The sequence below is a fragment of the Odocoileus virginianus genome, chromosome 21 (assembly GCF_023699985.2).
Source record: "Odocoileus virginianus isolate 20LAN1187 ecotype Illinois chromosome 21, Ovbor_1.2, whole genome shotgun sequence".
NCBI lineage: Eukaryota > Metazoa > Chordata > Mammalia > Artiodactyla > Cervidae > Odocoileus > Odocoileus virginianus.
The window spans coordinates 24,442,274-24,467,133 of NC_069694.1; the positions used below are offsets into that span (position 1 = coordinate 24,442,274).

At 35.9% G+C, this 24,860-nt stretch overlaps 1 protein-coding gene across 3 annotated transcripts in view; it reads right to left on the reverse strand.

Annotated features, from left to right (window-relative positions):
* SLIT2 (slit guidance ligand 2) overlaps nucleotides 1–24,860 on the reverse strand; it is a 384,683-nt gene that overhangs the window by 131,519 nt on the left and 228,304 nt on the right. For all 3 annotated transcript variants that reach the window (XM_070452103.1, XM_070452104.1, XM_070452102.1), the window contains exons 5-6: nucleotides 17,288–17,359; nucleotides 5,369–5,440 (exon numbers count right to left, since the gene is read on the reverse strand). In XM_070452103.1, the coding sequence (XP_070308204.1) occupies nucleotides 5,369–5,440; nucleotides 17,288–17,359 (144 nt within the window). The remainder of the gene's footprint in view (nucleotides 1–5,368; nucleotides 5,441–17,287; nucleotides 17,360–24,860) is intronic.

Genomic DNA, 24,860 nt, shown 5'->3' on the forward strand with positions numbered 1-24,860 from the left:
TCCTATTCTTTGTTTAGTGCTGTGTGGTAGTGATCATGGTTTCTTGAAGCTGGAGTCTTGAACAGGGATGGTCAAGGGAGATACAGTGAAAATAAGTACAGTCCTTGCCTGGTTCTAAATTGTCCTACTTTCCCTCTAACACAAGCATTGTCAGTTGTATTATATTACTACTACTGTCTCTATTACAACTATTGCTCATTCATTCATCAAACATTTCCTGAATGGCTCTGATTTTTATGGCAATATGAAATTTCTGAAACTAAATCAGGCATAAAATCCTGTCTCAAAATAGCATACAATTAACTGTGGAAACCAATTACCAAATTACAAAAACTTACAGTTAATAAGATTTAGAAGAGAGAGTTTTTTTTTTTTTCTCAGTCTTACTGTGACAAGACAGAAAGATAGTTATCCCAGCAATGGGTGAAAAATGTGGAGATGGCAAATGATTCCAGTACAAAGAAGATACAGTAGGGTGATGATTACATAGGACAAGTTGCTGAAGGAGGCAGGAAAGATGGCTCTTTGGTACAGTTGGGTGCTGTTTGATACTTGAGAGGTGTTTGAATTAGACATTGTACATTCACTGGTCTACAGAGGCCAGACAGGAAATATACATGAGAGAAGTAGGCTGCTTGTAAAGAAATAAAATGGGGAAGAGAGATGGAGAAAACCAGACAGACAGCTGGGGATGACAAGGAGCTTGGGGATGGTGATATTCTTGGTTGTAGCAGCTAATGTTCGGCTCTGATGAACTATTGCTCTGCTGTGATGGAAAGCTGTCAAACAATCTGATTTGCTCAAAAGAAGCTATAAATGAAAGCTCTTAGACCAAGCTTCCTAATTTTTAAATACTGGCAACTTAAATGTTTCAAAGACTCCATGGGCTATGGGGCCAGTTCTGCTTGGGCTAAGCAAGATACACTGAGGTCACTTTAGACTAGCTGGTGGCTATGGTTATCAATGGTGGAATACGGGGTATTCAGGAGTCAAGGAATTAACTTAAATTTCTCCGTAAAGCACGCAGGATGCAATAGCTACAGATCTAGAACATGCACGGACTCTTTTTACTACCCAGTTTTGGAATGTATTGAATGATGTAAGAACTAATCTGACTGATCTGAATTAAGTTACATAGAAAAAAAAAAAACCGCTGAATGTAGGACCTATGAAGCACTGAATTGGTTGACTTACGTTATCTAAAAGCTTCTAGTATTTCCTGGTACTCAAGTGAAATGAGATTTTTCTCAAACACCATTAAAACATATCCCGATGTCTGAAATAAAAGGTTTCACTTCTCAAAGGGATTTGCTTTAAATGACCCCTTTTCCTATCCTCAAAATTTATGCTGACTTTATATGGTTTAAATCTTCAGAGTACACAGCATACTGACTGTTGGATAAAGTGACTTTGGGGATAACTTTTTAAAAAATAATTCACACTTAGCAGATACGCATTAATTTTGAACTACAGTTTCTTATGCTGTGCTGTACTTGGTCATTCAGTCGCATCCAACCGTTTGCAGCCCTATGGACTGTAGCGCACCAGGCTCCTATGTCCGTGGTGATTCTCTGGGCCAAGAACACTGGAGAGGGTTGCCATGCCCTCCTTCAGGGAAACTTCCAAACCCAGGGATGAAACCCAGGTCTCCTGCACTGCAGGCGGATTCTTTACCGTCTGAATCACCAGGGAGTCGGCAGAGAAGGGAAGCCATCAGCTTCTTACAATCCCACACAAAAGTTTACATTGCATGCTGAAGCCAGTGGCTCACAATTTGAAGACTTCGCAAAATGTCAATTCATTTCATTCAACTAAAGAAATTATCTTAGTATTTTTATTTAGTGTTGATGCTGGCAAGGGCTCCCAGGTGGCACAAGTGGTAAAGAACCCACCTGCCAATGCGGAAGACATAAGAGGGAAGGGTTTGATCCCTGGGTTAGGACGATCCCCTGGAGGAGGGCATGGCAACCACTCCAGTATTCCTGCCTGGGGATCCCATGGACAGAGGCGTCTGGTGGGCTACCATCCATAAGGATTGCACAGGGTCGGACACGACCGAAGCAACTTAGCATGCAGCACGCATGATGCTGGCAAAGCAATATTGATGTTAATATCTGGGAACTGAACAATATGTGGAACCAATGAAATTATTTTGAAATTAATAATAAGTGTTGATTAGGTATAGTAACAGGCAGGTGTTATATAAATTCTTATTATGAAATAATGCACATTTATATACTGCTTTACTTGTGAACACATTTTCCTGTATGAAAGTCTATTTCTATGTTCAACCTCAAGATTTTGTCTTTGTAATGAGAATATATCCGTGTAAAAAGGATATCCTGGTGGATAAATAAGAAATGTTAGTCTTGGTAATCATTTAGGCCCTCTCAGACTTCGATCCTGATTTATTCCTTCTTATTCCCAAGTGCTAAGCATAGGATTTGGCAGAGTCTGATATTGGATGGATATGAACCACTATGTTTCAATTAAATTAAATTATGTCTATTCTATAGAAAAGAAAAATAAATAAACCATATAAAACTGGCAAGTCAAGAGATATATGTCATTTCTGAATCTAGTGTCCAAGGAAAAGAAAATACTGATCTACAATTAGTTTCCAGTGTTACTTTTGAGACAGTATCTTATTAGGAAAATAAACTCTAAATCCTATCAATGAGAATTTCCATAAAAAGTCAGTTTATTAAGAACATACAAATGATAAACTGTCTGCCTGCTTTCATCTACCTTGCCTTTTCCTTCCTGAACTTTATTCACTCTCTCCCTTAATATATATTTTAATGAAATAAATTTTCATCAGTGGCCCAGTATGTTTACGCTCATCTTCTCCTGTTTGGCCTTAGTATACTCATACATTCACAAATAAATCACAAATTAACATTTTTAAAGATCTAAAACATTAGAAATCTGAAATTTAAGGTGATGTGCAAATTAATGCTCTTTCATTATTTCCACATGATAAAAAAATATCTCCTAAAGAGTCATGGATGATAGAAATAATCAAAATGGGTTATCTACTTTCTGAACTCTGTATTTAAAATAGTAACTCTACATTTAAAAAGCCTCAGACCAACTGTTTATAATGGGTGAACTTTTGATTTACATGTCAAGAGATTAGGAGATTAGAGTTTAACATATTTAGTCTTTCCAGTGCTCTATCCAATTTAGCCTTAATTCTTCATTAATTTATTTCTCTAAAGGTTGGGTCAATCACAAGCATTTAAAAAATTAACATATGTTAAAAGAATGTCTGCTTGACTTTATAGTATTTTAACACAAAACATTAAAATTCTTTGATAAAACTTCACATTTCCTTGTTTCATGCTGATTTTAATTATTTTCTTTAGCAAACAAACTCTGACCATTAGCCAGCTTTTTGAGATCTACATATTACTCAAGAGTTCCCAACATTTTGAATTTTTCTTTTGACTCCATGAACCATGAGATATTTATCATTCTTTGGTATGTTTCATGATAGTGGGTCTTACAAAAGTCATCTTTTAGATATTTGTAAACCCAACAAAATATATGAGGTGACTGTGTTTTCTTGAATTCACTGCTCCTAAAAACAATGATATTAGTTTAGAACCAAAGCAGTAAATGAAGAGTTACTGTATTTGTGGGTAAAGTGTTTAAAGTGTGGAGCACAGCGCTTGGCACATAGCAGCTACTTCCTCTCCCTCTCCCCCTCTCTCAAATATATGTAGCGCACTCAAGATACCCTCGACATATTGCATATATATTAGTTATTCTATATCTAATTAGTATTTAAGTTCTTTTGCTTAATAATGAAATATTTTATGGTATTCAATTCATTCAAAACATTCAGCAGATTTTTCATAAAATGTTTGGTACCATTAGTAACAAATTCTTTGATTTGATCTGTGCTGTTCAACTAAATAGTACATGTGGCAGTCTCTTCACAATGAGTTTAGTGACACTGACTATAGTTCTGATGTCAGAGCGCTATCAAGAAATCATGGCTGTACCCCAGTTATTTTGACTTTGAAATAGCATTAGTGAACTTCCTATATTGAAAAAGGCTCTGGAACACAATTTTAAAAGTGAACTTATAACTACAGTTTGTATAATAAGCACTTTAAATTTACTTTTCCTTTAGAATAAGATAAGATTCTTATCAACAAAGGTGATCTCTCATGTGGTTAGAAAATAGTATATATCCTCAGAACATTTTATTTCAATCAACTCATTCTTACATAATTCTTTAAAAATAATAACTGTATGTGACGCAGCTAGAAATTAGTTTCATTTATTCACAATTAACACCAAAACCATATAGAAAAATTGCTAAAATAAGCCATCCTAGTTGAAACAATCAACTTTATTCAGAATTACACTCCGTTCTTCCAACTCAATTTATAAAGCAATGGGATCTTTTTTTGGAAGAATTTCATAATTTCTGATAACTTTTAACACATGAACTAAAAATTCAAAACCTCTTCAAATTTAATTTAGATTCAGATTGCTGAATAAATTGAGTCAGGGAGAATTATATCTTAGAACTATATTTTATTGGAGGGAGAAATTAGTAAGTATACTTAAAAAGTTAGAAAGGTGAATCTTTGGGGAAAGTGTATAGGCGGCTTAAGCAGCTTTAGGAACTAGTTTTCGTTAAAATTATTTTTCATTATAATTAACAATGTCATTAAAATTATTTTTACGGTGTCAAATATCTGTAGAGATTACTCAGTTGCCTCTAATCAATTTTTCAGCAATGTCTATCCAGCAAGAAAGGACAGAAAATGCCAATTATAATTCAAATCTGTGTGTGGTACTTTATGAAGTCAGTAGACTTTAAAATGGACCTAATAGGCGGCTTATTAAATTTAGAAAGTACATTTTAAAATAACCTTACAAAGATGGCAAGCTATCTAGTTAATATGATGTTTTAAAATGAGAAATGTCTTTCCATCGCACAGCAACTAAAATATACCAACATATCAGCTCTTAAGGTTTATTTTTTTTTGTAATTTTTCCTGTACAACCAATGCTATCTATATATATAGCAATTCTGGGAATTCTTACAAATCCTGTGTATAAGACTGTTTTACCACAAGGAAAAATACTTAAAAGATAATACATGTGAATATTTGAGAGTCTTTCCAAAATTAGACAATTCTACCTAAGCATACAGAATGATATACAGGGTTTTGCACCCATGCATTTCCACTCTTCTCTGCATTTGCTCTGAGTTATTTAAGGGCTCTCTTTCTCTTTCAGAAACCATTCTGACACAAGATTTCAAGCTAACAGATAAGCATCCACGTTAGCACTCCCTAAACACAAAGCTCTGGTTAAGAGAGTAGGAGAAATAAGCAGCACTCACAGCACTTCCAGGTCCCGGAGAGCCCTGAATGCCCCGTCTTCAATACAGCTGATCTGGTTGTAATCCAGTTGCCTGTTAAACAGATTAGAAGAATATGTAAAAAACTGGACACTAGCAGGTTAGGTGAAAGGAAGTCTCCTGAAGGGTCTCTCAAGCCCTAGCCGCAACAACCAAAATGCTCTCACAAATCCACTCATCTGCAGAAGAATGTCACAAGCCATTCTGGCCTCGGTGCCGCCACTGAAATCTCTTTTTGTTCTGAACTGTCTGTGCAAATAGCAGCCCTCGGAAAGCGCCAGTAAATAATAACTGCACCTTATATTAAATGCCATAGGAATGCAATTTCATTACATCAAGAAAAGCTATCCATTAAGAGCTTTCAGCGTCATCTTGCTGAAACAATTTCATTAAGGTAAAGGACTGTAAATCACTTAATGTCACATGCACCCCTCAGTGACCTAACAGAATCCATTTATCAGAGAAGCCCAGCTGCATGTTAATTTCACTATCCTTGGCAAGAAAGAGCAAGACTACTTTTAGGTTTTCTTCTTTTAAAAGCATCTTTCCTTCAAGAACTTCAAATCAAGAAAGAGAAACGACACCCCATCTATCTCCTTGCTATTTCCAACTAGGCATATACTTTACAAAGCGACCAGTTGTTTCATACTAAGCTTCATTGTTTCCATAATTTGCACTATCATTAATGGTGAATACGCGGCACTGTAAATATTACAGACTTTTCAGTTAAAGAGATTCTCAAATTATACCACTCTCCAGAAACTAACTTTTTAAAGTATTAAGAAAACTAAAAAAAAGAACAAAATTTCTTTTCTCAAAGATGCTGATTTCAGCCCCAAACATGAAGAAACACATACTGCAGCAAGATTGTTAAAATTCTACATATATCTACAGTCAAACATTTAAAGCTGCATTAATTCATTCTAAATAACACAAAACTCAAATAAGTAAATCTTCTCCAGCAGTTATTACTCACTTATTAATGTTTAAAGATTGAAAATAAAGCCCATTTCAAACTTAAGTTTGCTTTTTCCTACCGCCTGTTTGGGGAATTAAAATTTCCTTGTTCATACTAAGGAATTTACTTGGTTGAAACAGACAACTAAGTACTAAATCCCACTGCCTTCTCCTTTTTTCTTAAACAAATAACCAGCTTTTATCTAAAATCTAGTAGCCTGATGCTTAGTGATATTATTGTTCTTATAAAGAGAAAGTATTTTAATGCTTCACTTGAGATAGAAACCAAATGGTTGATGATATAGGTGAGTTGTCAGCCTTGCACGCATTGGGAAGGGAGGTACTTAAATAGGGTAAGCCTATGATCCTAATACAAAGGTCAGGATCTTTGTATTATTTCAAGTGCAAGATTCACCAAAAAGGCCTAATTCACATTTGAGGTATGTTCTTAAGGGAACTGTTTGAAATAGCTGTTTTTCTCACAAGGCAATTGAATAAAGGTGCAATGATTTAATTCAGTGACTTTCAGAGGGGCCTCTTCAAATTCCCTACTTTAGAAATTATGTACATAGAGAATGTCTCATGAAATATACATCTCATTTTTAAGAAGGTCTCTGGGGGACATAATCATACAGGAGGCTACCTTGATGCCATGCAAACTGTGCGATCTAAGACGTGCAATATAAAAAGGTGAGCCCTGGAGAAGATACAATTTTATTGCCTGTATAAACTAAGGCTTTCCCCAAATAACAGCTACCACTCACGCAACTGTAGCAGCCGAAGGCATCTCTGCTTATTAGGAAGTATGCAGACGTATAATTTTATTTTCTAAGAAGACTTTTAAAGACTCATGATGTAATATGGTTGCTGCGCTTCCAAGAAAACACTTACATTCTGGAGCACTTTTGATTTTTACAGATTAAATTCATTTAACAATTAAGTTAATAGCTTTTTTTTATTTTAAAGTGCTAAATATATATCTACACTACTATTCTCTAACCTCCTGAACAATTTATCAAAGCCATTTAAATTAGCACAATGGCATGAAGTGTTACCCTTGACACACTACAAAAGAGAAATTGTTTCCAGACAAATTGGCAAAATCTTTTAATGCTATCAAATTTGCCTAATGCAGTCTCCAGGTTAATCTGTAAAAGGGTGAGCTGTATGTTTGCCCATACCTTATTATCCTTAGCTGTCAATGTATAAATCAGTGCTGACACAGCTTCTTTTAAATCATGCACACTATACACAAAGGGGAAGCCTAGCTTGCCAGAAAGCACTCAAGCAAATCTTGTCCTACAAGTACTGAAAGGCAGATTACTTTCTCTATACCACCAGAAGTTGAGACGCTGGTGGAAACTTTGCTAATTTCATCTCTCTTTAACATTGCTCATGATTATATGCTGCTTCTGATTCTTAACAGAAGTCTAAGCCCTTATTGACACTAAAACATCAAGGATATTCGGTTCTCATAGGACCAAATTCTTCCCAAAAAGTTTCCTGAATGCTGTCATGTCTCAGGTCAAATATCTTCTGGGAAGGAAAGTATTTTATGAAAACGTGACTCATTTGAAAGGATAATGAAAACCAAAGCAGACAATTTTTTCATCAATGGATAGATTTTTTAATATTCAAAGTTACATTTATGGAAAGTGCTGTACCTTCATGACTGCTCATGAGAAAATCTCTCTGCACAAACCTCTGTTTATCTGCATATGGTTCAAGATAAACAGTGTCAAAGCTACACAAAAGTGTAATTTATTTCAGAGTTTCAGGACTATTTTTCTGCACCTTGTTTCTCTCACGCTGCTCACTTCCTTCATCACCTTTTAAACCCTGGTCACTTCTGCTTTCTATAAACAGGAAAGGACGTGGTCAGCCACGAGTTTAGTGACACGTTTAAATGTGATTACACACTGTGCCATGGAATTGTTCAGAATTAAGTAATTAGTAAGAGGAAAACTTTTTCACTTTTCCAAGAAGTAATGTTACAGCTATTTATCCAGACATAAAGTAAATTTGTTGATGTATGGATGATAAGAGTGCTGGGTGTCTCTAACCGCTCAAGGGTCCTTTTCTAACATGGGCTACTTTCCAGGGAAAAGCAAACTAGCACTTTTCTCATTTTCCTGGGAGAAAGAATGGTATGGATAGGACCACTGGTGGTTTCCTTTAGACTTCTAACCTCCATATTCTCCTCCAGGCTGCTGAGTCTTCTCCTCCTTATTTTCTACCTCCAACCCTCCTCTCTCTGTTCAAATTCCAAATCCCCCCTCCCTCTGATCCATCACTGTCCTCGTTTGTATGTGTGTGGTTTGAAGCAGCGGCTTTATCTTTAACTTCATGAAAATGATGTTGTTAAAAACACACTGCTTTTCCGTCATGAAGTCATGACCGATTCTTCGCAACCCTGTGGACTGCAGCATGCCACTCTTCCTTGCCCCTCACCATCTCCTGGAGTTTTCAGATTTCTCTCAGCATTAACACTCTATGATTCTATTAATGGTAACTATTTGTCTTCTGATGCTCCAGAATAAATCTAGACTGCTTATTTAATTTTTTCTAGTACTGCATTAGACAATGCAGCACACATTTATCGAGAGTGATCACTCTGTGCTTCTCTCACATAAAATTTCTAAAGTTGATCTGCTTTTCTTTAAGACTAAAAATAATTTAGCCTAGTTTCAGATTTGGATTAATTTTTGTATGAAAGATAATATATAATGTTGCTAGATATAAATTTTAACAAAGAGGTATATTAAATGACAAAAGTTTGAACATTTGCTTACTTGGCATTTTAAAACATAACTGGAGACACTGCATTGTTATTTTTCCCCCCACAATTTCCTGTTCTCATTGTTTATAATCTATATACCATACTGTTTGAATTACACATACAAAACACATCTTCCTGCATTTAGTTGGTTTTGTCCTTATCCATAGAAAATTCATATTTCAGTGCAGTGTCCAAGTAATATGATCTTATCACAAATTGATTTTCTTTTTGTAAGAATTAGAACACCATAAAATACACTTACCTCTGAAACAGTAGTGAACATAAAAAATCTTTAATAATTTCTAAGCCAGGCAGAGTCTGTACAGAGTGTCAACAAAATTGTTATGACTAGGTTACAATTTTGCCAGGGTTTTTTAGGCATGAGAAAGTTTCATTCATATTCAACTCACTACTGCCATATGACAAACTCAAAGAATTTAGTTGACTTAAAACACATCTAAGTGATTAGAATCAGTATGAGAGAATAACAACATTTCACTAACCTGATAAAACATAAATGGAGAAAAAGAAAAAATGCTGGTAAGGATATGGGCTGAATCTGTTCTATTTCTTCCCTTGTGTGTTTAAAGTTGAGGTAAATATGAGTATCTAAATATACAAATCCTATGCCAATAATGATTGTCCAACAAGTAGTCCAAGATTTAAGTCATAATATACAGAGGGCACGAGAAAAACTTAAATTAATCCATCCTAGAGAGAAGTTTCTGCAAGTATATCATTTACCTTGGCATGAAAGCACAACTGTGTTAGCCTGGACATTAGTGAAGAAAATAACCAAGGAAAGGACTTTCTGAAGAATCCTAAATTACTTACGTTATTTGAGAATTTAACCCTTTTGCAATGTTTCAAATAACATTTTTTTTTCCTCACAGGAAGAAAGAATCTCAGCTTTTATTGGAATAAGCCATAGGATAAAGTTATATCCATTTGTTAATTTATTAGGAGGAAGTTCAAGGTAGCTCTAAGAGAGATGATAATAGACACTGGAGGAAAGACAACTAAACTGACCTTCCAGTTTTGGTAATTCTAAACAAACTAATCAGGGAGGCAGAAATTGAAACTGACAATAATAATTGCTAGCATTTATTGAATGCACAGTAAATAGCAGGGTCTTTAAACACACCCATCGTATTATTCCTCACAATTACTTGAAAAGGTAGGTATTATCATTATTTTGATTTTACAGATAAGAAAAGAAGGCCCAGAGAAGTTAAATAAGTTATGTAAAACAAGCAGTAAATGTTTAGTGAAACCTTGATTCAACTTTAAATCTATGTATTGTTGAAGCCCTCATTAGACACATGTGGCTAGGAAGAAAGACTCAGGAACTATTCATTCTGCAAACAGAGGTTTAGGCTGAATTTCTAAAGGCAAATTTTCAAGGAAGAAGTCAGCAGAAGAAGAATATTACAGAATTTCAGAGAAGGAAGAGATTGCCTTAGGCGAAAATAATAGTGTGAGGGAGAAGGAAAAAATCCCTTAATCCCTAAAAAATGGGTAGAATCCAGTAAGACAGAAATAAAAGTGGGTATTCCCTATGGAGGAGACTGGTTCAAAGAACAGTTGTGAGCTGAGGCTCTATAATGTTCAGAGTAACGTCTGCAAGACAGAGATCGTTCTGATTTGAGCAAAGAACTTGTGCACAGATTCAGTGGGAGAGGGTGCTGTAAGCCTGCACAGGTCTCCGAATTTGGGACCAGTAGGAATATCTACAGAGACGATGAAATGCCACTGGGTAAAACTCACTGATCTCTCAGAGAGTAGCCTATATTTCTATAGACCCTATGGAACTATTGTAGACAATACTCCACTCAATTCCCAAGGCTTTACCATGATGCCTATAGCAAAGCGTTTTGGTTTTGTTTTAGTAAGCGTAATGACTTTCAACCAGCAAGTGATGGGATGAAAAACAATGTTTTATGTAAACAAAATTTGGCTGGAACACTGAAATTCCCTAATGAGAATATAAACTGGAGTTAAAACTCAATTAGCAGGTTCTTGTAATTGTTCAGAGGGAGAAAAGGACGGTTGGCTGTCCAGGGTTGGGGAAGCAAAAAACATAAAGACCTGGTCTGTCTCAAGAACAACATGCAACCACTGAAAGGTCATAGCAATGACTATTTTATACATATGTGAATCAGATTCCCAACTCTTCAATCAAAATTTCTTGTGTTTTTTTGTTTTGCTTTGGAAAATGATTATGAAGATATGCTATGTAGATTTATCTTTACATGAGGAAATGTTATCAATAAAAAGAGTGCCAAGGCACCTGGAAGACTGAGCACAATGTGAAGTTGGAGAGGTTACTGGTAACACACTTGCCCATGGTTACTGGGGATTACCACACTTCAGCGTACTTTTTCAGAGTGAGGACAAAGCAGGCGATTTACAGGACCACGGACAGTTCCCATGGCACTGACTATGGCGTCTGCTGAGTTCCTGATACACTTTACATTTTAGAACCCAGTGGCTCAGAGGGTAAAGCGTCTGCCTTCAATGCAGGAGACCTGGGTTTGATCCTTGGGTGGGGAAGATCCCCTGGAAATGGCAACCCACTCCAGTATTCTTGCCTAGGAAATCCCAAGGATAGTGGAGCCTGGCAGGCTACTGTACATGGGGTTGCAAAAGAGTCAGACATGACTTACTGACTAAATAACAACAACAAAATGAAGATGATAGAGGAAAGGAGAAGAGTAGATTGATATTTAAAAATTGGGAAGTGTGGGGAAAAAAAACAAAATATATGTCTTCCTGTGATTGTACTGTACAACTGTGAATTTTCCTCCTATGGGTTTTAAATGATCATCCATCAATAAAATAAATTGAAGACAATAGAGTTTCAGAAAAAAATTCCTAAGTGATATAATAGCATGTAACAACATATAGATTAACCTTCTTTTTCCTATTTGCCAAATCTTATCACTAATAATCAGTGCATCCCAAATAGTTTTGTTTCTTAAAAAGCTATAGTCATGCATTCTTGTTTCCCAAATGACACCATGAGTTACTCAAAGAGAACCAAGTTAAATCATCTTTTAACTTAAATGCTTGTCTTTAAATTAATATATAGTAAAAAACATAAATATATTCCCCTCACCTATTTTAACCATGGGTAGTTTTATTAGAAAAAGGGAGTAGAGTTGATAACAGATGAAAATTTACTAGAATTTGTATCATGCAAGCAGATAGAAAATGAATGTATTCATTTACAAATAGCAAAGTTTGGAATACAGAGTATATTTTGAAGATACACTGCAACATGAAAGAAGAATAAAAAATAGATATGATGTACTTTAAAGAGTCTATCTAAAATAATGCTTGTTGAAATTTAATTATTTTAAGTATTCAGGTCCTACAACGCAGGAGACCCAGGTTTGATCCCTGGGTTGGGAGCATCCCCTGGAGAAGGGAATGACTACCCATTCCAGTATTCTTGCCTAGAGAATTCCATGGACAGAGGAGCCTCGTGGGCTACAGTCCATGGGGTCACAAAGAGTCAGACACGACTGAGTGGCTAACACTTTCACCAATCTCAATAACTATTGTCAACAATTTGAATTTTAAGTTCATAAATTGGTATTTTTTGTTTAAATCCTGGGATAACATGAGTAGGAATTATTTCACATAAAAATAAGAGAATCTTGGAAAATTTTTGAACTCATAAAATACATACTTAGAGAATAAGCTTGCAAGTCTTAGCAATAAAGCAAAATTTAATTTGAATATTCTCCTAAATCATTCAATTGAATGGAAAAGCCTCATACATACTTGTAAACAAAACAGTGCCACAATGTAACATGTCTTCATTCAGAAACTGATCAGGAGATAGCCAAGCCTTTTTAGTTAGTGTTACATATATTAAATATATATACAAATTTATAAAAAAAATAATATAAACAGTGATTATCACTTTGGTAAGGCATCATTTGGTAATGATACAGTATCAGTACTTGAATTCTCACTTGATTGGAGAGTTCAAAAACACAGATGTAAATCCTATATAAAATGGCTTCCAGTGACTACTATAAACACTATTAGGTAGTTGATATTTTGATATGATCTTGTTATTCTCAGATCTCACTGTCTCAAATGCCAGGAAAAAGAAACTGCTTTAAGTAGCAGCTGGAGAAAACTGGATAACAACATAAAATATAAAGGGTTTTAATCCAGTTTGGAAATTAATAGAGGTAAGCAAAAAAGTTATGGGATGTCCTCCTTGGAGATATTTAACAGCAAGATAAATGTCCATCTGTCTAGAACAGTTTTACTGTGGCTTGCCTGAAGGAAAAGGAATAAGATCTGCTAATTTGCAAAATTTCTACAGCATCAATTTCATATTGTCAGGATGTTGCCTTGAGCCTATTTAACCAATCCACAAGCTTAAAACAAGTGCTTCCAGTGAAAATCTTCTCTGATACCTGGAATTTACTCAGAATAAAGCCTGAATATGTGGTAAATCCAATAAACCCAGTACAGTGCATTAGACCAGTATTTTAGACAGTGCTATACAAAATATCAAGGTCTTCTCTGTAGCTCAAATGGCTAAGAGTTTGCCTGCAATGCAGGAGACCAGGGTTCGATCCCTGGGCTGGGAAGATCCTCTGGAGAAGAGAATGGCAATCCACTCCACTATTCTTGCCTGGAGAACCCCATGGACACAGGAGACTGGTGGGCTACAGTCTGTGGGGTCTCAAAGAGTCGGACATGATTGAGCAACTAACACTACACAGAATATTTATCCTGATGCAACTGAAGCACATATTTCTTCTGTAAAGCCTTCTTTTTTCTCTTATATCTCTGAAAGACTTGAAATACTAGCCATCATGGGACCATGAAGCCTTGTCCAAACTGTAAATGAACACACTGGCATGATACACAGGACAGAGCATTATGCCTCTCCTTCCCACACTGAATGGGCTTCCCTTGTGGCTCAGCTGGTAAAGAATCTGCCTGCAATGTGGGAGACCACATTTTGTTTCCTGGGTCAGGAAGATCTGCTGGAGAAGGGATAGGCTTCCCATTCCAGTATTCTTGGGTTTCTCTGGTGGCTCAGCTGGTAAAGAATCTGCCTGCAATGCTGGAGACCTGGGTGAGATCCCTGGGTTGGGAGATCCCCTGGAGAAGTTCAAAGGCTACCCACTCTAGAATTCTGGACTGGAGAATTCCATGGACTGTATAGTCCATGGGGTCATAAAGAGTTGGACACGACTGAGCAACTTTCACTTCCCACATTGAACATTCGTAATAATAATAATGTCAATACTTATGGACTTTTACTGAGTCATTACTTGATGACTTATGTTTACCATTTTAATAACAATATGAATTAAAATTTATTCTCAGTGCTAATATATTTTACCAAATACCTTTCTTAACTTTTAATGATAAAACTAAACTTCAGACAGAGTCCCATGAAACTGAATTTCTTTGAATAGTGTAGTTTGATCTATTGTTTAATTAACTATAAAATTTTAGAAAATTGTAAGCATGATCCTTTTTAATTAAATAAACCTATAAATGTATTAAGGTGTTTCAAGGTTATTTCCATGGTCTTTCACATGGTTACGTGGAAGTCAGTGAGAATAGTAGAAATAAATTGTTCTTTTGACCATCATCACTCAGCATCCACATAGTTTCTTAAGCCTCCTTTCCTTCATAAGAAAAGAAACCTTCAAAAATAAAGTCATTTGGATGCCATTCAACTCAGCTTTCTCCATATTCAGACTGCTATGCTTTCTGCTACTGCTGCTATTCCAAATCAGTACTGGTTCACCTTCAAGATACAGACATATTCCTTATATCACACACACACACACACACACAAGTTTCACTGCAGTTTAATTTTATCTTCCAATCCCTTCAAAACCCAGAAATCAGGCCTTGAATAGGTCTTAATAAATTCTTACTTTCTCAATCTGCTTTTACTGACCAACATACAGTATGAACCAACCTCCTTGAAGATTTCTGTATATTTTCTTTTCAGTAATTCTTTTCTAAAGTATTCCCTGATAACCTCAAGCAATACCTTTATCTCTTTCTTTCCTCAGTACCTGTGGCACTTCATAATTTATTTATAAATCAGGGTCTGGCACATATTTAGTACCCTCTGAGATATTTATATATATATATATATGTATTTTTTTCTACTTTGCAGCTCAATGTCTAATTGGTCCATGGTCTGTCTGATCCCTCACTAATATTGCAGATTAGTCCATACTCTAATCTTCTCTCTCTTTAGTACCTTTTTTCTCTAATAATCACAAGTGCAAGCAATTATTATATTGATTTCATAAAAGTAAAAATTAAGGTTCAGTGAAGTTTAACGAATTGTCATGTTTACAAAAAACAAAACAGCAGAATATTCTGAGACTCCAGTCCTAGGCTCATCTCATGGTATTTATAATAATTACATTTAAACTGAAAAAAGGGAAATGATATGGAGGGGCGGAATATTTCCCAAATCCCACCAAATCAATGATGCATTCCTCAAAGTACATTGGTCAGTATCTCACTTTTCTTTTTATCTTTAAACTTTTAGAATTGCACTTTTAAAGAAGAAACAAAGGAATTAAGGAAGAATTCCACCATGACTAGTATCTCACTCCCAAATGCATCCTTAAACATGGGAGAAGGATTACTTGCAGACTTGGATTCCCTAAATATCATTACTAAGATTAAAAGCCACCTGTTTTCAGGCTTTAGACAGAATACTGTTAAAAGACTGCAAGAGGCATTCCCAAAAGGTGGTCAACTTTGGTCATTACTGTCTTTTACAGAGACATATAGACAATTTGAGTAGGTGCTACATAGGAACCTGTGTTGTTCTGACAAGAGATAATATATAGAGGCAGTTTTTAACACCCTATATCTCTGAATCTATTTGAAGATTTTCCTCAGTATTCATTAGAGATTAAATCCAAGCAAATAAAATCTCTTTAACAAGTAAATGCTAATAAAAGGCCAAGATTTTGATGGCACTATATATTTATACTTAGAAGTCTATATTTTTCTATTTCTATTTTTCTCTGTACTTAGAAAGTACAAATTTAAAACAAAACCATTTACATTGAAAAGAAGATGTAGAGGCCATAGCTTATAGCTTTATAAACAGTCATCTTCTTTGACGAAGGAAAACATCTGTCTCACATTCACTACTTGAGAAATGCTGGATTCCACCATGGAGAATTCTGAAAGGAAGTTAATTCTTGAAAGAGTTTCTGCCCCGTTTATTACAAAGGTAAGAAATACTGAATTCCTGATAGTTAATCTCAGCACACAGGGGCTTTTCCCTTTACATTCCAAACTAATGTAGAAGTTAAAGAAAACACTTTACAATCTAGTTTCACAGTCAGTCAAAATCCATCATTTTAAAAGGTTAATATGATACTTTAAAATTTATTAAGATACATATCGATAATGTTAGGATTGCCACTGTAATCTTAAATCTGATATGTAAAGAGCGATGCGCACTTGCAAAGCAACACATCTACACAAGACACTAGATTAGAGACTTACCAAGGACAAATACATAGGTTTCTTTTACTTTGCTTGTTAAAGAAGGCTATACATATCTTCTTTCATAAAGATAAAAGAGGGAAAATCTAAGAAAAGTATTTACACAAATTGAAAGACACTTTTCTCATTCTCACACTTCGGAATTTAATAAAAATGGTGATCTAAAAGCTATTTTAAAAAGCTGTAGCTCTAGGCCACTTTTTCTCTAACAAGAAAATATTATCTACACTTTCCAGAAAAAAAATAGTCTGCATTTCCAATAAACACCAATAACAAGTGAAAAAGGTACTATTGAAATAAGCTCATAGTAAGAGGGAAGAAAATACATTGTAAATGCCTTTTAATCAAATCATTTCTTTAGACTTCACAAGATTAACCAACCACAAGGTATGAGGAACCTTGTGATAACTTCAGTTGTTATTTGATAACTTCAGTTTCAAGACATCTTCTAAAGGAGACTTCCTTCAGATAACATGTAACAATGATTTAAAACTTATTGTTACAAGTTCTCCTAAGGAAGCATAAAATGCATAAACTTTCACCATTTCTTTCCTGACACTTTATTTAATACCAGTTAAACCTGGAAAATGGATTAAAAAAAAACAGTATCAATTAGAAAAAATACTTACAGATTTTTAATATCAACTGCCCCACGAAAAGCTTTCCTTGGAATTGCCTGAATCTGGTTTTCACTGAGGTCGCTAAAAATAAAAAAAGGGATAAAAGATCAAGTTATAAATATGATTTAAGAGTTATCTTAATAATTATTGAGAAGTGATAAGTCACTTTCCAAAAAAGAAAGCTAAAGAAACACTAAATCATTGTAATTAAATTAATAACATTAGCTGCAATTTCGAATGCAAATATTTTATATTTCTAATAGAAATTAAAAATTTGGACAAAATGGTCTCTTGAAGTAACTTTTCAGATCTTTAATTCCTAATAAATTATTAAATATGGTTCTCTTAAATTTAAGAGTTGATTCACTTCTGTGTAAAAAACTATTTCTTTAAAACAAACAGTAAATTGTTCATAACTCAATTTCAAGGGATTCTAAAGAAATAGTACTTGTTATTTCTCCAACACCACTGATATAACTTAAGAAGTATATAGGAAAACAGTTCCTTTTAACATCCTAGAGAAGACTGGAGAAAACTGATAAAACCAGGGCAGTATGATTAAGTTTTCATAGCACTTTAAGTAATCTTGAAAATGGAACATGGAAGTACTGGCCCAACAATAAAACCCACAGTTCTTGCATGAAATATTAACAGCACATTGATTTAAAACCTTCTTTAAATAATTCTATTATAACCATAAACACAGACCATCTATATTTGCATTTTAATTTAATCGAGAAATACATTTTAATCAAGGGAACAAAAAGCACTCTTTGAGCTGAAAGGAGAGTTTGTAAAAATTACTCATCTCATGAAATGGATCATTATTTTTCCTTCAGAGTTCAGACGCAATTCTATAAGCTCATATAGTATTATTAGCCTTAACAAGTAGGATATAAATACACAATGCAAGAAATGTCATAGAAAAGAGGAAATTTTAAATAACGCTATCACATAGCAGAAAGCTGAAACAGCAAATAAATAAAGTATTAAGGCAACAATGAAGCTACTAAAATTATCTTTAAAATTCAAAATAACCGACGCTCATGAAGAAAGGCGAAGCTACTGACCACGGGTGTGTGGCTGATGAAACAGAGCCATTTTCCAATTATGCGGAGGCTTACTGGACAAATTCATCCACAGCCTCTCCCCCAGAGCTTCCTAAGACCAGAGCTGGTTGCTCAGACAGTTGTGACCACACAATAGAGAGAACTGGCTGATATAGAGATTTAGTGTGTGGTTTTGACCTCATGAGCACCAAGTTTTAAACAACTGAGACTTGCATTTATATCTCAATATCTTCAATGTTCAAATTAAAAAATAAAAAAGGTTCACTAAGCAATCTGTAGAAACAAACGTTAGTCTGTTTAAAGAGTAAAAGTCCTTAGAAAAAAGAAATGTACATACATGTTTTATTCCAAACAGTGAATTTGTAAGATACGCTTATGTAGGTGTTAATGTAGCCATTAATAGTCCTAAGTGAACTGTTTTCAATAGCTTCAGTATATCCCTAAGAGTAATAAAACTTCATTTCCTTAAAAACTGCTTGTTTCTCTAGCTTGTCATTGATTCAGACGGACTTCCTTCCTTTGTTTAATTACATCCAATTAAGAATACATATTTAAAAGCCTTAATGCCAGAAACAGTGCCCAAAGGAGGCTACTAAGCTAAGAGAAGGTAAGAGAGATGCTAGAAAAAGACATTTCAGAAAGCAATAAGAAGTGAGAAGGGAAAAAACTGAGCTCAAGCAAATTTAAATCTAGGGCACTCCTTGAAAACCAATAGTGATTTTATTGTTGTGCCTCCGTCAATTCAATGTTTTCTCATCATTTGTTTTCTTTTTCCACTTCTCCTAGAACAAAACAAAGACTGCTTTAGAGACGGTGTCAGTGAGAGTGTGTATGTGTGTGTGTGTTCAGTCGAGCCCTACTCTTTATGACCCCATAGACCGTAGTCGGCCAGGCTCCTCTGTCCATGGCATTTCCCAGGCAAGAACACTGGAGTAGGTTGCCATTTCCTCCTCCTAGGCATCTTCCCAACCCAGGGATGGAGCCACGTCTCCTGCGTCTCCTGCAGTGCAGGCAGATGGATGCCACTGGGAAAGCCCAAGGTGAATAAAAATGGCAGAAATGCTGACCCCAGATTTTAGTCTTTTTGATTGCCTCAGGCAGAATTCTAGAACATAGAAAGGTTTTATTTTGCTAACACTTATCATCTTATCTTTTATATAAGAGTGAGTAACAGTTAGGCTCGGAACCTTAAGATCAATGTTTTATGTGTCACTGCCCTAGGAATAGACTATTCTGTGGGGTCTCTGCGCTTGTGCCCGCCTCACTCTGGCAGCCAACTTCAGTTATGGATCTCAGTTCCCTTAAGTTAACTGGGCAATGTTCACCCATGACAGGAAGAAGAACCTAAGCAAGTTTTTAGTACCTTCTGTATGCAATATTTAAATTTTAGAAATAATACAATATCAAAATTTATATTTGAAACCATGCAGCCATCTTGTGAAGTAGGTATTATTATTATCATTGTTATTATTATTGTAAAGAAACCAAGCTTCAGAGATGTCAAGTATTAATGCTAAACAATGACATAGAGTTGTTAAATTAAATATAGAGGAAATCCAGATAACTATTGAGTCAAGATGAGGGGATTTCTAAAGATGACACTGGGGGTTATGAAATCCATCTCAATATATCCTTTCTGTGACCTAAAACTTCAGAGATTTTTTTTTTCTTAACTCATCCTAGCCTCTGACTTATGTCATTGGCATTTTTGTGTGAAATAAATGGTACAAGCAAGGAGTATGGAGGTGCAAAGCAGAACTTTTGGTCTGGTTTTCTTAGAAGGTGTAACATGCAGTGGAGTAATAAGAGATGAGGCTGGAAGGAGAAATCAGTGGTGCGATTAGTAGACATTTTTGTACGTACTGAAGAGTGAGTTCTTTCAGTCGACAGTAGTAGGAAGGGGAGAGTGGTGGATGCGAGCTGAGCAGATGTTCTTCCTTAGATTAAACTGTCAACAGAATTTAGCAGAATATCAGGGGTCAAAGACTCAAATCTAAATAACCAGATACAAGATTTTTATGATAGTTGGGGGAACAGTAACAAGAATGTCAAACAATACAATAACTATTAATAAAAACATTGCTTATTCACTCTGACCTAGTTAATGGATGAGGCATCTCCCACCGTTTAGATAGAAAAGGTGCAAAAGATTGAGAGGTACCAGGGATGCATGAAGAACCAAACTTAGAAGTGAACTGTATGTGGATGTGGATTAGGCAAAAGAGAGAGAGGAGATATGAGTCACTTTTAACTTAGATTAGAGGAACCATTAACAAAATTGGGAAATCAAAATTTACAATTGTCTATTGTGTGCTTTGTTGTGAATTTTTTTTTTCAATCTCACTATAGAGATGTGATTTTTTTTAATCTCACAGTTTGATGACAACAAAGAGAGTATAGGATAAGTAAAGCCTGAGTGGTATCATCTGAGAAGAGTGATTTAAAAGATCAGAGAAGTAACATTTATTGGAGACTTAGCTGACTCCAGCCACTTTCAAGATAAAAAAGGAATTTTTGGAAATTTGATGAAATATTTCTCATCCTCCAGTGTTGGTGTGGGTGGTTGACAGAAATTTAAGGAGAGGGTGAACACGCCAGAGGAATTAACAGCATAGACTACAGGGTGAGACTGACTGAGGCTGAATCCTTTAGCTCTTCCATTTGTTAACCACATGACCTTGGGATAATTGCTTATGTTTTCTGTACCTCAGTTTCTTCATCTGTAAAATGGAACAATAACAGTGTCTATATTATAGGACTGTTAGAGGGATTCAATGAAATCATATTCTTAAAGAGGTCAAAAAGTGCCTGACATACAGTAACTACTATAGAGGTATTGGTTATATACATGTTACAGTTATTCTGCTAGGAGACTAAGTATATCTGCTCTGTTCCTTGAAAGACCATTGTAGGCAATGTGAGATATTACTGATGAGAGTGCATTGTTTTGTGAACTATGTGATATGAGAAAAATGAGCCAGAACTACTGAGTTAGCAGGATAGAACTGCCAATGGAAGAGTCTGTAATTACATCACTGGGCAATAGAGTGCAAAAATGTGCTTCAGAAAAGGAAATGGCTTGATTGGAGTTGATTTTTAGGAAGATTAATCTGGAAATTGAATTTTGGAGAAGGCAGGGACAATTGGCAAAGAGGTGCATTGGGAAGTATTGTGGGGAAAGGGTGGGTATCCAGTGAACTAGGCAATTCTTTTTGGAAAGCATTAAACAATATAGTGGAGAGTTGGGGTTAGGTCCAAACATAAGGTCTTTGATGCATGTTAAGGGGCTTGACATCTTGGGGAGAGTTTGGGGAGAGTTTAGAACCACTCAACTTTACTGAGGAAGGCAACAGCCAAATGCAAAAATGTGAAAAGTATTTAGGGAAAACAAGTGTGGTCATGGAGGGGCTGGGATGGAAGACAAAGGGGCTAAATTTGCTCTGTAAATTTTTGGACACAAACAAATGGAAAGATACCTCATGCTCAGGGACTGGAAAAACTAATGGTGCTAAAATGTCCAAAATGATTTACAGATTCAATGCAATCCTTATCAAAAGTCCAATGTTCTATTTTCCACAGAAAAAGAACAAACAGCCAACCCTAAAATTTATTTGGTCCCACAAAAGAACCTGAATGGCCAAAGCAATCTTGAGTAAGAAGAACAAAGCCAGATGCATCATACTTCCTGACTTCAATCTATATTACAAAGCTATAGTAATAAAAATAGAAAGGTATTAGCAGAAAAACAGACAGATCAATGGAACAGAATTATGTGAGGTAATATGGTGGGATAAGATTTTAAAGAATACCAAAGATACTTCTGTTTTAAGGCTTCTAACTGAAGAACCTGCCCGCCATTGCAGGAGATGCAGGAGACATAGGTTCGATCCCTCGGTCGAGAAGATAACCCTGGAGAAGGACATGGGAACTCACGCCAGTATTCTTGCCTGGGAAATGCCATGGACACAGGAGCCTGGTGGGCTATAGTTCATGGGGTTGCGAAAGAGTCAGACTCAACAGAGAGACTAACACTTTTTACTTTCACTTTCAGTGGATATTAATAAAACACACTGTAGTGATCATTTAGTAATATATCCAATCATTTTGTTCTACACATTAAATGAATATTATATACGTCAATAAACTTGGGAAAATACAAAAAAATTTACTGCAAATTATCAGGCATGATTTGGAATTTTCCATGTGAATTAAAATGACTGAATACATTAAATCTGAAAGTCTGGTTTATTCATTTTCTGACATGATAAGAAAGTGAGAAGAGCTGGAAAAGACTGTCCCGTTCTGAAGCTAATCTTGGTAGGAAGGATATGAATACAGATGAACATAAGTAGTTTCAAACAGAAAAGGCTACTTGGTATTTGCACAATTCGAAAGATATATAGGCCTCCCAGAGCCAGGCCTGAGAAAGTGAAAGTGAAAGTTGCTCAGTTGTGTCCAACTCTTTGCGACCCCTTGGACAATACAGTCCATGGAATTCTCCAGGCCAGAATACTGGAATGGGTAGCCTTCCCCTTCTCCAGGGGATCCTCCCAACCCAGGAATCGAACTGGGGTCTCCTGCCCTGCAGGCAGATTCTTTACCAACTGCGCTATCAGGGGATCCCTGGAAAGTGGCGCTAGTAGTAATCACCCTGGAGTTTCCCATTTTAGATCCTCCCCCTTCTACTCCTTCCAACTCATTCACAAAACTACTTCAGCAGCATCTTTAATCAAGCTCCTCTCTCCCAGTTTCTATTGTCATAGTTCCTGTTGGGTAACAATAGTCATCACCATTCCATACATGACTGAGATTCCAAACTTATACCTTTGTCTTAATTTACAATTCTTAACAATATATCCTCCACACTGGCACCACCCTTACATTTCCAAAATTGAAATGAAGTCCAACTGAAATAACCATCTCCTGAATTCTTACACAGTTCAGTTAAGAGGATACCATCCTTACAGTAGTTCAGACCAAAAACTTGGGAGTCCTCATCAACATCGAACATTCTATACCCAACATGCAATCTACCAGAAAATTCCCTGAACTGTTCAAAATATCTTCAGAATCTGGTCTACCTACACCTCTGCTCCCCTGACAAAGCTACCGCTCCCCACTTCTCTGGATTATCTTCATAACTTCCTGTCTCTCCGTGTTCCCTTTGCCTTCTTATAATCATAGTTTGCCATGTCTTCAGTCAAAATTCTTCATTGATGCCCCATCTTAAAAGGAGGGGAAATCTCAAAGGATTACAAGGTCTACAAGATGCCCAAATAATTGATGCACACCTCATCACTTTGTCCTTTTTGACCTCATCTCTTTGTTACCACCACCTTGCCTACTCTTCTCGTTACACTGGCTTTCTTGGAATTTCCTGAAGCCTTCACATTGTGTCTCATTTGGCGGGTCTTCCTTGATACTTTCTGAGATTCTATTTTCACTTCAGACCTTCATTCATTTATTCCATTCTCTTAACCCACCTATTATAAAATCATCTTTCCAACTCTTTCAGCTTATCCACATTTTATTTTCTTAAGCACCTAGTTCCTATCACCATGAAATGCAGGGTTAAACACTGTTCAAGACACAGAGCAAATGGTACATAGCTCTTTTCCAATCCCCCAGCTGAGCCATGTGCTGCTGCTGCTGCGAAGTCACGTCAATCGTGTCCAACTCTGTGTGACCCCACAGACGGCAGCCCACCAGGCTCCCGTCCCTGGGATTCTCCAGGCAAGAACACTGGAGTGGAGCCATGTGCTAAGATCTCTGTAATGTATTTGCTATGTGATGCTGGGCAGGTCACTTACCCCTCTGTCCCTTTGTGCACCTGTAGAATGAGCTAGGATAAATCACTCTTAGGGCCATTTTGCCTGGTCCAAACAACATTATTATTATTAACGAAAATTAATATTCAAATAACTAAATATCAAGAAGGTTGTTGCATAATTACAAGTTAATTATTAAACATTACTATCTATTATTGAGGAGTCAGTTATTCTCATCTTCTGTGCTCTTAAGCGGGGATGCACACATATTACTGTAACACTCAAAAATTTTTAGTTGTTTTCTTGATAACTGTCTTTCTTTTGAGAGAATATGATGAATAAAGGCAGAGATTTTAGTTCATCTTATTTATATAGAACTCCTGGCATATAACAGGCTTTTAATAAGCAAAGGTTTATGGAAAGAACACTAAATTCTGAAGAAAAATCTTACATGGCAATGGATATGTGTGAGTAAGGAAAAAAGGTGGTAAGTTATAAGCCTGAAGTTGGAGCACTGCTAAGTAGCAAAACCTGGTATTATATTCACAGCAAGGGGAAATTAGGAAAGAAAACTGGACTGCTGAAAGTACTTTTAAATATGTTGGTATCAAGGCAACACAGGAGAGGTAAATGTCACTGTTTTACAAAACCTTGAGATATTAAACTAGAGTTCAGTGAAGAGATCAGAGGGAGAAAGACAGATTAATGAGTCTTTGTACCACTATGAGAATTGAACATGGCACA